The 18,157-nt window shown below is 41.9% G+C and overlaps 1 protein-coding gene across 6 annotated transcripts in view; it reads left to right on the top strand.

The window, feature by feature from the left end:
* Positions 1–12,347, top strand: part of CDC42SE2 (CDC42 small effector 2) — a 124,150-nt gene extending 111,803 nt beyond the window's left edge. For 5 of the 6 annotated variants that reach the window (XM_019642269.1, XM_019642271.1, XM_019642270.1 and 2 more), the window contains 3 exons: positions 5,969–6,070; positions 9,023–9,125; positions 9,852–12,347. In XM_019642269.1, coding sequence (XP_019497814.1) covers positions 5,969–6,070; positions 9,023–9,115 — 195 coding nt within the window. In that variant the 3' untranslated portion in view covers positions 9,116–9,125; positions 9,852–12,347. The remainder of the gene's footprint in view (positions 1–5,968; positions 6,071–9,022; positions 9,126–9,851) is intronic. The other variant, XM_019642267.1, reaches the window with a different exon arrangement.
* Positions 12,348–18,157: the final 5,810 nt, after the last annotated feature.

The following is an 18,157-nucleotide window of genomic DNA, read 5'->3' as shown; positions in this document are numbered from 1 at the left end:
GAAGTAAGATTGTGTGTTCAGCTTTGGACATTGGGAATTTAAGTATTGTGTGGGCATTCACATGGAGGTGACTGGTAAGCAGCTGAACATATCAGTCTTGTCGATGAAAAACATCCAGCCTAAGAGAAAGCTTATGAGTTTATTTGCGCCAAACTGATGACAATAGCCAGGAAGCAAAGTCTCAACGGATTGAGAAAATGCTCTGGAAAATGGCCATTTTGCAACTTATTTTACACATTTAGAGTCAAAGGAGGAAGGTTACATGAAATCCACTGGTTGTAGATTAAGGGGGTGAGAGAAAGCAAAGTGAGGAAATCCCTGGGATTGGATACAAAGTAAAATGGATACACACACACTTCTTTTACACTGGTGGGTACAGGATAGTTAGCATTTTACAGCACATAGAGATGGTATTTGGGGAACAAGATAACAATGAGGGGCTTTGTAGTTTTCTGCTCTGGTGTAGTGGGTTGTGCCCCCTGGGGGGGTCCAGACAAAGGGATTACTCTGACATTGCAAGGGTATGTTATTTTAGATGCAAAAAGACGACAGACACAGGCTCACTTAAGGTAAAGATTGACCTTTGTCAAGGAAGCTACAGGCCAAGGATGTGACTACTGGCCATGGCCCACCTTTGTTAGGAATTTTTATGTTCATACCATCCTCTGTGGTTATTTTCAGTTTCCTGAATGTGTCAGGTTTAATATGTGGACCCTTTTCCATCCACAGTCTAAAGCTCAGAAGAGAGAAAATAGATTTACTAGTCATCAGCATAGAGTTAATAAAGTGAAGACTTGAGAGAGGGAAGAAAAGGAACCTAAAATATCCTGGAAAACACCAGCTTACACAAGATAAACAAAAGCAGAGATAAGTGGGAAACCAGAGCAGGGTCTGTCAGAAGAATAAGCACAGAATAACCTTTTCTCTGAATTTTGTATTCCAAGTTTTAAAGATATATGCCTGGTAATTTTAAAATTTCCTTGTAGTTGCCTTGATGGACATTGTCATTGTCACCACAGCATGCACTCTGCTCCTCGTGTTGTGTAGGACATGCAGTCTGAGCAGTGGACCCGCATGCTCGTGGGGATCCCTGATGAGGCTCTGTGCCCGTCACGGGAGTCTCCTCTCCCTGAGCAGCGAGTGGGATGAAGAGCTTGGCTCAAGTAAGACGTCCTGTGTGTGAGAGGGTTGGTTAAGGGCACAGAACTCAAGCCAGAGGAAGTTCTGTGGAGACCTCCCGGGAAATCTGCCTTATTTTTAATAAAGGGCTATTCCTTTATATGTCATTACACACAGATGGAAGGGCTGGATTTGCTGCAACTTTGTTGCCACCAGCCTGAGACTAAAGCTGACACAAGGAGGAGGGTGGAGGACGGAGCTGAGAAAAAGGGAAAGAGGGAATGGGACTCTGAATCTGCTGACCTTGCCACAGGACCTTGTGATTTCAGCCATTTTTGTTTTATTTTTAAAGAAAGAGCATGTAATGTGAGTACATGGATGATACATGTGAATAACAGTGCTAAACTAAATTTATATTGTACCTAGATATGATACTTGGTAGCTCTAGTATATTTTTATTAATTAATTTTTTACTTTATTGGGGAACAGTGTGCTTTTCCCAGGACCCATCAGCTGACCCATCAGCTCCAAGTCAAGTTGTTGACCTTCAATCTTGGTTGTGGAGGGCGCAGCTCTGCTCCAAGTCCTGTCGCTGTTTTCAATCTAGTTGCAGGGGGCGCAGCCCACCATCCCATGTGGGAGTCGAACCGGCAACCTTGTTAAGAGCACACGCTGAGAACCAACTGAGCCATTCAGCCACCCCATTGGCAGCTCAGCTCAAGGTGCCGTGTTCAGTGTTAGTTGCGGAGGGTGCAGCTCACTGGCCCATGTGGGAATCAAACCCACAGCCCTGTTGCTCAGAGCTCGCCTTCTAACCAACTGAGCCACCCGGCCGCTCCCTGTAGTATATTTTTGAAAAACTTAAAATATATCTTCTAATAGTTTTGGGAGGAAGATAGGAAGTGGGTAGGGAACAGTTTTAGAATTGTAAAGTAGCAGAAAGCTACTGAGGACAATATTAAGTTCTGATGTAAATCAGATATGAAATTAAATGTCTATTCATAATTGTAATTACACCATTTTTACTAGTATACAATACATAAGTTTTTTTGTAAAGTTGTAAGAGTAGGAGGAAACTAAATGAATTAACATCTGTTTAAAAAATTGTCAGGAAAATGATCAAATATACACAGGGAAGAGAAACCACTGACACCCACCCCCACTGGAGAATTTAAAGCACGTTCTAGACATCACATTTTACCCCAAAATATTTCAGTATGTATATCTAAGGTTTAAACAGTCTTTTTCTTTTTTGTTTTAAATTACAGTTGACATTCAACATTATATTAGTTTCAGGTGTACAGCATAGTGGTTAGACATTGACATGCAATAAAGGGCACATATTTAAAGTGTACAATTTGATAAGTTTGGATGTGTCCATGAAGCCACTACCACAATCAAGATAGTGAATATATCCATGTACCCCCACAAGTTCTTGTGTACCTTTGTAATCCCTCTCTTGCTCACACCTTATCTACTTCCCCAAGCAACCACTGATCTGCTTTCTGTGACCATGTGTTAGTTTGCATTTTCTATAACTTTATATAAATGGAATTATATTTAGTATGTATCTATTTTGTGCCATTTCTTCTCAGCATAATTATTTTGAGATTCCTCCATGTGTAGTATATCCATTGTTCATTTATTTTTATTGCTGAGCCGGAACCTTTTTTAAGATAACTGCAGTATTATTACCACTCCCCAAAGTATATTTTAAAAGTTCTTTATTATCATGTAATCTTCAGTTTTTAAATTTCCCCATTGTCCCGTAAGTGTGCTTTTATAGTTGGTCTGTTGGTATCAAGACGCAGATGTGTTCGCACAGTGGCGCTTAACTTGACTACCTCTCCTGCTTGTATCTACTCCAGATTATGAGTTCATTATCTTTAATAATGATTTTACTGTGATGGCAAGCAATTATGTGGAAATGTCACGTTTTCCTTAACCTCTTCACCCTAACAGAACTACTCATTTTGAACCTCTAGTTCCTGACCTTATGCAGAATATGTTAGTATTTTAAGGATGGCAAGAATTATTCAGACGGTTGAGTCTTAATAGAGCTCCCTGTGAAAACTACAGTGTTTCCAGCACCATCGGCGACTCTGCCCCTGACAACAGCGCACGTCAGAGCCCAGAGCGCCACTTCCTGTTTTTCTTTGCAGAGGTGCCTCTGGAATTCCCCTTGATTGCCCAAGATTTGAATCTTGTCTCTCTTGTATTCTTAATACAGCACAGCACACCAAAAAAGTAGCGTTCTGCAGATGTCTGCATGTGCCTGAGAAGTAGCACATTTTTATATTTTAAGAGATTTAATTATACTGAGAATCCAGGCTTGTGATTCATTAAGCATGTTATCGTTGAAGCCTAGAGAACACCTCGGCCAGTGTCTGCATCCCTCCTTCCTGCTTCTCTGTAACCTCATGTTGATAATCCTCCATTTTTCTTTACTTCAGTGTTTCTCTTACTGGCTCTTTCTCATCAGAAATTAAGCATAATCAAGTCTTTCTAATCCTCACAGGAATATTCAGTCTGTCCTCATTTCCCCCTCTCCCCGCCCGGGTCAGAGGCCCTGTCTCCCCACTGGGACACCCCTGAGCCCCTCCAGCGCCGTCGCTCCCAGTGCTGCACGGACACCACCCCTGGAGGGTGGTCGCTTCACTCGGCTGCGTCCAGCGGACACGTCTCGGTCCCCCTGACTCTTGCCAGTTTCAGCTGTGTTGCCTACTCTCCCTCCTTGAGCTTTCAAGAAGACATCCCTGAGTTTCTTCCTAACTTCAGGATGTTTATTTTTGGCCTCTGTTGTTTATTTTCTTCCACCCAACGTTAGATAGGTTCGTCTGTGCACTTTTCCCCTGAGGAAGTCGCATTAACTCGTACAGCTTGACTATAGTGGTGACTGTTTCTTCAGTTTAGCCTTTCAGAATCCTGTTACCGTATATCCAGCTTGCCCTCTTGAGAACTTCACCTGGCTGCCTCACGGACACCTCAGATTCAGTGTCTTAGGCTGCATCTTTCCTCTTCCTCCTGAGCCTGCCCCTCCTCGAGGATTCGCTACCTCAGGGCCCGTGCTTTTCAGATCTGAAATCTGTGCATCTCTCTTAAGTTCCCCCTCTCCCTCAGTTCCCAAATCCAGCCAACAAGCAGATGCTGTGGGTTTTATCCACCGAACGCCTCTTGAATCTTCCACTTCCTTTCATCTCTGCTGCTGTTGGTTGCATCTAAGTAATGTCCTCACCAGCATCATCAGAACAACTTCCTTTGCACCCCCCTCCAGCCCGTTTTCCACTGGTAGCTGTCATGGAGTGTGGCCTTTCAAGACCAGTTGGATCGTCCCTTCTACCTGTAAGAGCTGTGCTCCTTCTACCCTAAGGGAAGGAGGGGCCGAAAGCCCCCACTTTTATATCATAAAGTCAAGGTGACATTAGAGGGTATGAAGAAACCTTCTAATACTAAAGGGAAAATTTGACTCTCACCTCAGGAAAGTTCAAGTTTAAAAATATTCACTATTTTCAGATTTATAAATTACCGAGCATAATCATTATGATGTAAGTTGAAGTTTTCCTGTCCCTTGCTTTTCAGTGTGAGAGTAGTCTTTTAAGTCAATTATCTGCATTGGAACATCCTCCCTCCGTCTTGAGAATGTGTGTAATATTATTTATGAATGTATAGAGTACCCCTTTCACAAGCATATTGATTCACAGTCCTATCCGTTCTTTTAAGAAACATTTTGGGGTGAGATGGGTTGTGGCCCAAGAGCACCATGGTGACTTTTCTCTCCCAGCATCTTCCTGCAGTAACTCAGCGATTAGAATAGTCACTCAGGTGGAGAGGCAGGCCTGGCGCCTTCTGCTAAGCCCCAAACACTCCCTGCGGAGGAAACGATGCAGATTCGGAAGTTTAGAAGTCACTTCTGTGTGTTCCCAGGGTAAAAGATGGTCCGGACCCCCAGTGGCGTGAAAGCAGGTCTTATTCTTTGAAATGGGCCCTGCCTGGCCTGCTTGAGGGGCTCTCGCAGGGCCAGGTGGCCCCCTCTGCACATCAGGCTTCGGGCCACGCCTGCTGTCCTGCAGACACCATGTGGGATTCCAGTCTGCAGCGACAGAAGCTAGATGACAGTCAAGTAATGTCTACCGGCTTCTAACATTTGCGCATGAACTTTCTGCTTTTGTGGCTGTAGAAAATCATGTTCTGATCCTAAGGAGCTGTCACCTGAGTCTGTCTTGTTAAGGTTTGAGGATTTATCAGGATCAAGCGCACATTTCAGAGATACAAACAAAATATTACGTTCAAAGGCAACCTAATCCAACAAGTTCATACATAACTTGTCTTAGTTTCGAGGCAGACTGCAGTTTCAGGAGTATACTGTTGAGAGGGAAGTAAACGGGAAGAGCTGAGCTGCTGTTAGATCGCTCTGCCAGCGGCCCCTCCTCCCAGTTAGGTCATGGGATCTAGTCATGGAAAACTTGTGACTGTTTTAACATCACTGAGAACTGGTGTTACAAATCAGAGCGTTCTACTCAAAGCACAATGTATTCTTTGCTAACAGTAATGATTACTGATGATAATTTCACGTGTGTCTCATTTTAAAAAAAGAATAAAACGGTTATTTTACTAATATGTCGATGGCCAAAGCTAGACCAATAATCTGTTTTAAATTCTGAATGATAACCTTTACCAGTCATTTTGGTGTGTATGTATATTTTCTTGGAGGTTTTGTCATAAGATGCTAGGTATTTTTGTGTCCTGAGCAAATTTATTATATTAAACAAAGTCATTCATCCATAGTATATACATCAGAATAACTTGCCTGCTAACAAGATCATTTTTTCAACATGTGCTCATATTTTAGAAAAGGCGCCGGCGGATCGACCGAAGCATGATTGGCGAGCCCACAAACTTCGTGCACACGGCCCACGTGGGATCAGGAGACCTGTTCAGTGGGATGAATTCAGTAAGTGTGTCGGTGGGACATGGACACGAGGCCTGTGTGTGATGAGGACACACGTTTTTAGTGATGACACTGTGCTAAGTGAATTTGTCGACATTGAATATAAATATGTAATGTGAGCTAGAAGAGACAAAATGAACAATGAAAAATTAATCTCTCGTCTAATTTGCCAAGTTATGCATTTGTTTCTATTTCTGGTACTGAACAGCTACCCTTCTCCTGAATAAATACTTTAAAGGATTTGCCAGTAGGATATGAAGGACCAGAAATAAGAAAAACGAACTGTCTGCTGTCTTTTGTAGAGGTTTCAGTGAATTTCAGAATAGACTTGATTTATTCAGCTGAACTCTTTTATTCCTCAATTTTCATCTAAGAGAAAAACGGAGTCCAGCATAATAGAAGCCCCACCAAATGAAGGTTTTTATTAGGGCTCTGCCCTATAGCTAAAGTAAACAGATGTGTCTAAATGAGCCCAAAGTGTTTAGAACCAGAAAGTCAATAAGGCTTTTTATAAACACAAAATTATGATCCATTGTATACTTGCTGGACAGCGTTAACAAAAGACTTAACAAGAGAACAGACTTTTAACATAGGTTGGTGGGTATCCTGGATACAGCAAACTTCAGTTACTAGGTAAGCAAAGGAACGACATTTGTACCTTCTGTAAAAGGAAACAGCTTGTTTGTTTTATATCTGTAGGAAAAATCCTTTGTTTCATTCAGCTGCTTTTTGTGGAACTGTAAGAGGTTGTCAGGTGCTGTCAGAATACAATACAGTAGCTTTGTTGAAAAGACTGAATGGGACCCTATGCCTTTTGTTACTATGGTTAATATAGAATGAATGGTTTCAAATTTATTATGTATGCTGAATTTTAATCTTTCTCATCAACAAATGTCTTCAGGTTTTAGGAATACCTATATAGAACACATGAACATTTTAGATCATGGTATTTATACACAACTCAGAATTTCCTTCCGGATTCCCACTGGCATTTTGTCTGTCTCTATGAAAAGCCTGGCATTTGTGTGTGGCTCTTCCATCGGCGCAGGTGGAGCTGAGGACTGGCCCCTGCTTGCAGGGCTTGTGTGTCTGCCTTTCCTGCTGAGATGCAGGAGCCACATGGGCCCGCGGTGGAGGTCTCGCCCTGCAGCGTCCCCACAGCTTTCTCTGCTTAGTGACGTGTTTTTATGAAGTAGTTTAGTTGTTTAGGACCAAATAAGGCTCTTCATAGTCATGCCTGTGTTAGTTTGTCGTCACGAAGGCACTTGCAGCCCCTTCCCCCCAGGGCTCCAAGTGATTAGACTGAGGATTGTGGAATCTGGTTTCCCAAGCGTTTCAAGTGATAGCTGTCACTTGTGAAGCCTGACTCGCTGAGAATTGTTCTCCTGTGCAGTGCACAGAGGACAGAAGCACAAGGAAGACACGCGGTTTATCCAGAAAAATATTTTCTTTTAAGTTTGTCCAGCCTAATGACTGAGCCGCTGGGATGAGGACGTGACTTGATGCACGTGAAACAGCCAGGCGATGCCGGGCCACTGGATGGTCTGATGACTCGTAGTTTCTTTTTTACCCCAAACACATGGCTCTCCCTGACTACCTTTCACTAGTTTCTCACTAGAAAAGGTTTCTGTGGCCCTTTTTATAATAGAGCCCTACTGTGTTAAAATATTGTATGTCCATAGTTACCATAATACATTCAAGCTCAACACTGAAGAGTTACCATTAGAAAATCCAAGTCTTTTAGTTTCAAATTGAAGAACTGTGGAGGAAAAAGAATCTGCATGGCCTCAAAGGCGGCATTTTCAAATAGGCCAGAAATATCTCTAAGCACTACCATGTCACGTTAGGTGGGGAATTGCTTGGTACCAGGGTGAAATCAACTTTGTGGTACAAAACATGATGGAATTTGCCAGAAAGGAGCCACACATGAATTAGGGCTGTCTCCTCACACTCTTCTAAGGAAGTCACCTGACTAATGAGAATGCAGATTACAGCAACACATTATGTGAAATCAGGACTTCGAGGTTCCACGTTAGTAAGTTTTTCAGTAAATGGGTAAAGTGTACCCATTTTAAGAGCCAATCATATTTTCTCACTTAAACCCTTCGGAATCTATTCTCTTCTATTAGAATGTATTTAAACCTGCCTCACTCCAACAATAACTTAGGCGAGTTTTACTGCTCCCTTTAAACATACTGACTCAGGATCATTAAAGCACCTCGCATGTCATGTTTCCTGTTATATTTTATGTGCAGTAAATAATTGGATGGATGGTGCGGCCTCCCCCCACCCCCATCATAAAGGGCCCTCTGAGCTGATTCCATGTATTAGACCCAACTGCTGTGCTCTTTACTGTTAGGTCAGCCCCCAAAAGCCGCCTCATGGCTCCTTTTTCTAGCAACCTAGCCTGCTTTTCTTATTCTTTGCTTCCAGTTGACACAAATAAGATTGGAATAATGATGACACAGAGAGCATGTCACTGTTTGCAAACAACTTTATGTGCCTTTGTTTCAGCAAAGAAAGAAAATACCCCAGTAATGTAGTTGGGAGAGATTATCCTTTTAACCATTTTACAGATAAGCAGCTGGATATTCAGAGGATAGTTTACCCAGAGTTACAACACTCATAAATAAATCTGGACTACAGTCCAAGTCCTTGGAGTCTCAGACTCGTTCAGACTTGTAGTTATCAGACTGTATCAAGTATGTAAATTTTACCACATGGCTTTCAAAAATGTATTTTTTGCTGCTCCACTTCCATCTCCTCTCAAGAAGATACTTGAGGTTGAGGAACTGAAAGTTGAGTATGATTTGTATACTTTTACTGCTTTTGATAATGTTACCAAGTACCTTGTGAATTACAAAAATGATATTTTTTGTATTTGGGGAGGAGGGAGTTGTGGCCAACAAAAGCTGTAATTACCTCACCACTCGTCCTGTTTCTGTCTTGTTTTAGGTTAGCTCCATTCAGAACCAGATGCAGTCCAAGGGGGGCTATGGGGGCGGGATGCCAGCCAGCGTGCAGCTCGTGGACACGAAGGCAGGATAGCCCCACTCCCGTGAGTACCTGGGACCGGGCCGCACGTCAGGGCCAGACAGCTGGTGGCAGAGACGGCCTTCAGTCTGGGGTTAAGAGCTAGATACAGGTGACCCTTGAACAACACGAGTTTGACTTGTGCGGGTCCACTTACATGTGGATTTTTTTTCCTTATGACTTCAATATAGCCTTTTCTCTAGCTTACTTTATTGTAAGAATACAGTGTATAGTAATACATATAACATACAAAATATGTGTTAATTGACTGTTGTCAGGGCAACAGTAGGCTATTAGCTTTCAGGGGAGTCAAAAGTTACACCTACCTAGGTTTTCGACTGCGCAGGGGGTCAGTGGCCCTAACCCTCATGTTGTTTAGGGGTCAGCTGTGTTTTGGTGTTTTTTAAAAATTGTGAACAAAAGGCAAAAATACTTGGCTGAATGTTTCAAGTAATAATCACAGCATTACTGCAGCTTGAATATTAGTTTTAGGTTACTCTTTTCTTATGAAGACTTGAAAGGCTTTAAGACATCTGGTTGGGGAAGGGGCTTTGCCCGAGAGTCTGGTGACAAGATGCCATTTGGGTGGTCTTCAAACAGTGAAATTATTTGACTGTTGGTACTGTGCAGAATCCCATGTTTAGTGATTTTACATTTAGTGCCATGTTACTGATAAATTTAATTATCAACTTTTAAGAAGGATGAACCCCTAAAGTGTAAAACTAATTTGGTTTTTCTTTTGGTTTTGTAGGTCATTGTGAATTTCTGTGTTTTCTCTTTCCACTAGTCTTTAATTTTTTTGTTGTGACTGCTTTTCTTTTCTTTTCAATTACAACAAAGAAGTGTGATGGCATCGCGTTCATCCTGTTGTGATTACTCCAACGAGACATCACTGTTCTGCCCCGAAGCAGCTGCTGTCAGGTGACTCCTGCGTTTCCTCCAGCTGACATACATGGCTGTGGACTCACGACAGTGCTGTAGATGTGTGGCCAAAATCCCAATTTTTATCAATATGGATCTGGTCTTAGCATGATCTTTTTTGTGAATGCTAGCACTATTTTGCATTTTCTTTCCCATTTTAAACATCTCTTCACCTCCAACCTTCTGCCTTATGATTTTATTGGTATGCAAGGACCTGCTATCATTTGTTAATTCGTCGCCATTTATGTATATTTTGAAAGGTATGAGACCCATAAGCACAATGATCATTTTTATTCATTTGAAACTTCAGCAGAATAGATATCTGCATGCTTTAAGGAGTTGCTTCGTATGGGAGCCCACGGGCTGATGATACTGCTGCTATTAGAGAAAGGTTAGCTGTGGCACCCAGTCACACCAGTTTCACAAAAAAGGTAACCTGTAGCTTATTTTAGAAGTATGACTTTTTGGTCTATTTAGTTAGAATTACAATAAAAGTTTGCATTCATTCTGTTGTAAATGTTCACTATATTTATTTTGAGAGTAAGGACCTGTGATTGTAAGCAGGTGTGGTTGTACCTGAGTGTTGTGGTAACACCCTCCTCCAGCCTGGCTCTGGGCATCTTAGGAGCTGTTCCCGTCTTTTGTAGCCCTCCTGTTATTGCTTGTATGTTTCCAGGAGCAGTGGGTTGAACTTCTGGCCGTTCCGCCTACCTGCAGATGCGCTGGCCTTTCCATACTCCGCATATTTTGGGCAGTGGAATTTGCCCAGAGCAACATACACACCTGGATGCATCGTTGCCCGTGAAAACCACCTGTATGGGGACTTTTCTTAGGTTCCAAACTATGTTTATTCTCACAAATTGTGTGTATTTCAGATATTTCTGTTAATGCTTGTCCTTCCCCATAAGGGTGTAGCATTAAGCCAGTAAGGATTTACATTTTAACAAGAATGCAAACCACTGTCTGTCCCATCTAGCCCTGTCTAACCACTTTGGTAGAATTAACATTTTCTGCAGCAAATGGGGCTTAACTGAAAACTTAGCTGTGAGGAATTAGGTATTTGAAAGGGATCGTTTTCCTTTTTTATCCCTTTCCTCTCACCTTAGTCCCAGGTTCTTATGAAACAGGTAGCTGAATAAATACTGGGTGTGTGTGTGTGTGTAGGCAAAACATGAAAGCATTTCTCCCCCAGGTCTTTTGACTTAACCTGGGACGGCAGGACATGAGATTGATTACTCAGTCTTTCTGCAACTTTGAGCCTTCACAGGCATCAGTCTCTTACAGAATCTTGTCAAGGAAAACATACGCTTAGTAATCACAATAGGCTTCCTGCAGTTCATGTAATAATAACTTCTATTCATCTGTGTCATGCGTTCCCTGTGTAGCTGTTCTGCCAGGGACACTGCTGTGCAGCAGCTCTGGAAAAGACAGACTCCATTTCCTGGCATTGTCAGCACTGGTGCCATTTAACCTACTTCTATTTTGACTTTTAAAATTCCTACAGTTTTTATAGTTGTCATCTAACTCCTGGAACAACAAGACAGGGAAGCCATGGTCCCTTTTCCCCAGCAAATAATTTGATTTTACTTATTTTCCAATCGCTATCTTTTCTGCTTCTCCAAGGACCAACTACTCCCGTGAGCGTGTCCCCATGGTAAGCCCAGGGCCGTCACTATCTTCAGGGCACAATGGCCACACTGTACAAGGACATGCCAACGAAGGTGCCAATACATTCACGAGTACCAGACATCCTAAGATAGCAACCTTGGGCACAGCTTTTCTAGGACAGCTTGAAGATAGCTGAGTGTGGAGGAGGCAGCTTTCCCACATTCCTAAGTGGGATTACGAATCTCAGGAGGTAGGTTGGTCCCCATAGCAATGTATCTCATTTTAAAATTGAAGCTAATTAAATAAGATTGACTGTTAATAACTTTGCTGAAATACATGCTAATAACTGTTAAGCGAGGGAAACTGAGAGAAGGTTTAATGACACAGTGGTGTTATCAGTGACCTGCGCTCTTGACACAGGTGCTCCCCTGGGTCCTTGTGCTGCATGGGGACTGGGCCCTGTGCCTCCCGCCACAGGCACCGTGTGACTGTGTCAGCTTCCGGGTGCGATGAAATTATAGCAGTTCTGTAGAGCAAGTTTGCCTTGATTTTGTTTAAAATGACTTCTGCTCAGCACCCAAAAGATAAAATTGACTTATTTTTATAATATAAGCATACCTTTTTTGTACATTGTGTTCATTCTTAAATAGAGTTCAGTGTTGGCTTGTAGATATTAAAAAGAAATTATTGATTCAATAAATGTTTTCTTTCAATCCTGGTTTGGTTTTTCCTTTCAGTTTTTTACCTTTCTAGGATATTACCAGAATTCACTTAGAGCATCTTTTTAGCATTGTTACATTTTCGTTTAAGACTGTTATGCAGAAATAATTTATCACTTTTCTCTTTAAAAGGGGATTTAAATTTCTAAACTTGTAATCTTTGACTTTACCTTAGAATTTAACAAATGCCTGTTCAGAATGAACCTTAAATGTTTGGAAATAGGAATTTAAAAAAATAATTCTTTTCTCCGAATTTGCATTGCCTGTCAACATCACATGTGATTTTTAACAAAGGAATCAAATACCTGTTCAGTTTCTCATGCTGAAGCAGTTTGTCCTCACAGTATATGTAGGATTTAAAAGAATTCTGTTCCTCACCCACACTAGTCACAGTTCAAGGCTTAAATAGCTTCATGCAGCTATCAGCTACCTATCAGCTACCAAATAGCCTTTCCAACATCACTGCAAGTTTGCGCAGGTCAGCATTCGCTCCCAAAATAGTTTAGGACACTGGTTCCCTGCTGGGCAGTTTTGTTCCTCAGGGAATGGTTGGCAATTTCTGGAGGTATTTTTGATAGTCACAACTTGAGGAAGGGCGGGGAACAGGTTGCTGACACCTGATGGGGCTAGAAACCAGGGAGGCGGCTCAACACAGGCCAGCCCCCCAAAACAAAGATTTGTCCACCCTCACAGGGCCACAGCTGAGAAACCCTGGTTTAGAACAAAACATATCTATTGGGTTGTCGAAAAATTCATGACACATTTTTCCAACGAAAAACAGAAAAAAATACATCATGACTTTTCCTACAACCCAATATATACTCACCAAATACATCCCGTTAGGTGAAATGCTGAAACTAGGTCTGGTGGGCTTGGCTGTATCATGAAAATTGCTACACAATATTCTAAAACAGAAAAATCAATGAGAAAAGGATTAGCAAGGAGTAGTTCAAAAGTTTTGATAGGGCCAGCTGAGTGGCTCAGTTGCTTAAGAGTTGGCTTAAGAGCACAAGCTCTGAGCAACAGGGCCACCGGTTTGGATCCCACAAGGGCCAGTGACGCTGCATCCGAGCTGAGCTGTCACTGAGCTGCCAACAGGTAGCAGGATGGCTCAGCTGGTGTAACAAGATTGCCTGTTCTATGGTGGACTATATCCACCCGCAACTAAGACTGAACTAGGCACCTTGAGCTGAGCTGCCGCCTGGATGGCTCAGTGGATAGAGCATGTGCTCTTAACAACAAAGCTGCTGGTTTGACTCCCACATGGGATGGTAGCTATGCCCACCCGCAACTAAGATTGAACACAGCACCTTGAGCTTAGAGGCTACAAGCTGCCGACTGGAAGCCAGATGGCGACTGGCGCCCTCCACAACGAAGATTGAAGAACAACAACTTGGCTGGTAGCCTTCCCCAATTCCCCAATAAAGTCTTTAAAGAAAAAAAAAAGTTTTGATGATTTTTGTCCTCATCTTATGTCCAAAGACTCTAAAGGGAAATGGGGTTAAGATGAAGTTCCTTGACGCCCCCCCCCGCCCCCAAGAAGTTTTTTGTTAAAATACTGACAATCCGGTAGGATACCCCAGTTAAGAAAAGTACCTGAAGAAACTGATGTTTGTGTATCAGGAGCTGTATTTTGAGCATGTTTTCAAAGGACATGCATAAAATGGAGAAGGGAGGGCTCATTAGATGAGCACAAAAAGTAGGACAAATCTATAGTGTCAGAGATGGTCTGGAATTTGCTAAAACTTGTGAAAATGCAAAAATCTACACAATTGGTGTAGACAGGAGGAAATTATATCCTCATTAAAATATGCTTTTAGCAGATTGGAAAGAAAACAGTTGAAATTTAACCTTCAATTTATTATCTCCGTCCAGAGTGGTCCAGCAAGGGAACTTATTAAATCATTAAATGACTCATTTAATCTGCCTTTTTATATTTTGGCACCTTAACTTTTAGTTGTTTTTTTTCCCCAAGACTAGGTGTGTTTGTTTTTTGTTTTAAGTGCTTTCAACCAGATACATGAATCCCTTGGGCTCCTTTTGATCTTTACTCTTATCCTCTTAATCTCATCATCTTAGTAGTTTTTCTATCTGGCCTGCCTTTGATGCGTAGAAGAAAAAAAAAAAGTTTACTAGAAAAGCTACTTCCTGAATAAGAAGATCCAAACGTTTTGACCTGGGTCCTTAGAGCAGTTGCTGAAAGAGTGGTGACCTTGGTGTGTAAGAAAGGATGATTTCAGTCTCACTGGAAGCTAAGAGCAGGAGAGGAAAGACAATGTCTATTCTAACCCCCAATTTCCTCTTGTAAATCCAAGCTCCAGCGTTCGCTAGTGCTTTATAACTCCCTAAAATGCACGTGTTCAGTGGCTTCAGACAGGTAAAGGCGCTGAGAGCCTGCCTTGGGCCCAGAAAGCCTTCCCAGGCATGGGTGTTTGGTTTGGTTTTGCTCCTCTAAAGGATAGTAGCAAGTAAAGTAACTTCTTTAAAATCTTCAGAGCTTTACCTTTTTCGTACTATCTACACGGTCAACCCATGTGTACATTGCCTCTCCCATGTCTGGACTGACTGACTCTTTCACCCAGGCCCTAGCTCTGTGCCGCGAGCTCCCACAGGCCGCCCACCTCCCGGGGTACGGGGGCGCCCTTTGGGCCAGCCTGCTCGGGCAGTGTCAGAAAACACTTCACTTGCTGTTTCTGGGTTGCTTTAAAAAAAAATCAATATTTTACTAACCAGAAATAGCCCAAAGAGAAGGTAAAAATCATAACTGCGTTTGTCAGAGGCACACAGATTGAGAATTTCAAAATGGAGTGATTTCTGAGTTGAATTTTCCAGTTTCCTGTAATATCAATTTTGTCACATAAAATTTTTTCACAAAATGTCTGTAGATATTGCTTACCTCTGAGTTTTGCTGCTTGGAAAGCGTTTTAGTCCATTCCAGCTGTTCCAACAGAATACCCCAGATTGGGTACCTTATAAACAACAGAAAAAGATATTTCTCACAGTTTTGGAGGCTGAAGTCCAATTTCGGGGTGCCGGCATGGGGGGATGACGGCCCCCTTTTGGGTCATGGACCTCACCTACCTTCACATGGTAGAAGTGGCTGGATCATTCCGGAGCCTCGCACGAGGCACTAATCCCACTCATGACAGCTACACCTGAAGGCCTCGCCTGATACCATCACCTTCGGGATTAGGATTTCAGCAAGAATTCTGGGGGGTACTGAAACATTCAGCCTACAGATAGCAGAGAGGGACAGGAATGTGTGACGGGATTGTCCTGTACATGCAGCCACATCCCACTTCTGTACAATGGCACTCAGGCCATTAGCATCTCAGGGTCAGCTACTATTGCAACCCAGAAACTCACAAGCAGCCCTTTCTCGCTCTTTCCAGCCTGATATTCCTGAAGGAAACTAATGTGGCAGGTAAACACTAGGAAAATATCACTGGTAAGTCACATGAGGGATGAGGCGTTAAATGGAGAATTCTGGTGGTACAACCTGCAATTTAGAGGAATTTGCTAAAACTTGTGAAAAAGTTTCTTTTACAAAAAGAAAGCAAGGGAGATGCTTTGGAGACAAAAGAGGAATATCAAAAAGGAATGACCTCGGGGCTGGCCAAGTGGCGCGTTGGGCTAAGAGTTGGTTTGGGATGCCAGCTCTGAGCAGCAGGGCCCTGGTTTGGATCCCACATATGAGGGCCAGTGATGCTGCCCTCTACAGCTAAGATGCTGAACAACAGCTCGACCTGGAGAGCTGGGCTGTCATGAGTCACTGGCAATGGCGTAGGCTGCAGCCCCTGCTGCAGTAGGTTGCCATGGGCTACCGTGTGTAGCCAGCAGCCAGCGTGAGCGGCCAGCAGCCGCAGTGAGCGGCCGTCCAGAAGCTAGCGACTGATCTGCCTCTCCCAGGAAGAGCGCAATGATGGTGCCAACTTGGGCCAGTGAAGCAACGTCCTCCACAACTAGACTGAAGAACAAAAGGACAGCAACTTGTCTGTTCTCCTTCCCCCGATTCCCCAGCTCTGTTCCCATCCCCCCAATTCTCCAATAAAAATCTTTAAAAAAAAAAAGAAAAATCTCATTTGTATTTTGAAATTTCAAAAAATTGTTTTTGCGTTTATACTCTCACATTTCACAGTCCTCAGTTGATCTTTTGTTCTGAAGCTTTGGGAAATGACATTAGTTCTCCAATTATTCCTTCTAAGGATTACCAGATTTCTCAGCAGCACCTGTGAGATCTAGAATGTAATACAGCACTTGCCTCAAAGTTCTCAGAGAGATCATTTTGAACTAGTATTCTATGTACAGCTGAACTCTCAATGCAGTGAGATTGCAAAGTAAAGATGATCAGACTAGCAGGAAATCAAAACCTTTTCCACAAACCCTGCCTGAAACACTTCCTTGAGAGTATGCTTTGCAGGAACAAGTAGAACAAATCTAGTCATGTAATTAAGAGAAATCTCAGGATTTCTAGGTCTGAAGCAGACCTAAAAAGCAATCTATCCAAATCAGAACGAGACTGTAGGAAAATTGGTTACAAGAAGCATAATTAAGTGGATATCATTTAATAACTGGAAGATTCATGCATCCAAAATTTTTTATTGAGCACCATGTGCTCACAATTGGCACTGGGATACAAGAGTGAACAATTCCTCTGACCGCTAAGGAGCTTTCGCTCTAGTGGTGTGTGTGACCACTAGAGACAGGTGGTGACAGACAGGAAGCCAAATGAATAAATTGAGAAAAGATTTGAAAATGATGAGTGCTCTGGACAAACAGCTGGGGATATGGAAGAGGAACTGCAGTTTAAAATACCACGCTGAGCTGGTGATACTGAAACTGAGATCTTAGTAATTTGCTGACAAAACATGTTTTAAATGTCAACAAGCAAAAAGGAAAGACAATTCTAGATGTTCTGGTATAAACCAAAAACATGTCCAAAGATACAACATGGTATGAGTGACGGATGGATGTACCTCGAGCTTCTAGAACAGGGTCAAATAACATGTTTTGAATGAAATTTAAGAAAAAAATCATTTGAGAGGCTGTTTTAGTGAAGAATAATTGTATTTCTTTAAGAGTTAATAACATTTTGGTTGTATAGTGAATTATAGGTACAAAATTAACAATATTCAAAATTTTAAAAATCAAAGCGTGAAAGAATTAGAATATAAATTTTAGAAAACTTGACAAAATTCAGAAGATAGTGTAGCAGAAAAGAAATGGAGGAATGTTGTTCTAATCTGTACATGCTGGGAATTCAAAGCACTGTATATACATATGTGTCTGTGTTAAAATATATTCTTTAAAAAGTTATAAAAATAACAAATGGAAACTTAAATGTAAAAATATAACCATAACTGGAAGGAAAGACAACTCTATTATAAGCCTCATCTTCTGTTGTATAAAATGATTTGTACAATTCAAAATTGAATCAAGCAATGAAAGTATGCCTTGATTATTTAGAATTAAGGAGGTAACCCTCAGAGTATTCAAAATCAAATAGCTATATAGGCTTATTTTTCATATGATGCCAGTCTATCCTATTTGGATTTCATTTTCTTTATACTACTAATTCCACAATGGTAATATAAAACAAAATAACATTTTAAACGAGATATTAGAGAGGTGACGTCAGCAATATAACTGACTAGGAACCTCCAGGCCCTTGTTTCCCGACAGAAACAATAAACAAATACATAACAACAATCAAAATAGCTTTGTGAGAATTCCAGAAACCAAGTTAATCTGCACCAACCAAGTGAATGCCTAAACAAGAAAAAGCCACACTCAAAATGGTTGGTGGAGC

This window comes from Hipposideros armiger, unplaced genomic scaffold (assembly GCF_001890085.2).
Source record: "Hipposideros armiger isolate ML-2016 unplaced genomic scaffold, ASM189008v1 scaffold_66, whole genome shotgun sequence".
Lineage (NCBI taxonomy): Eukaryota > Metazoa > Chordata > Mammalia > Chiroptera > Hipposideridae > Hipposideros > Hipposideros armiger.
Note: the sequence above shows the minus strand (reverse complement) of the source record. Positions and strands in the feature narration are given on the sequence as shown.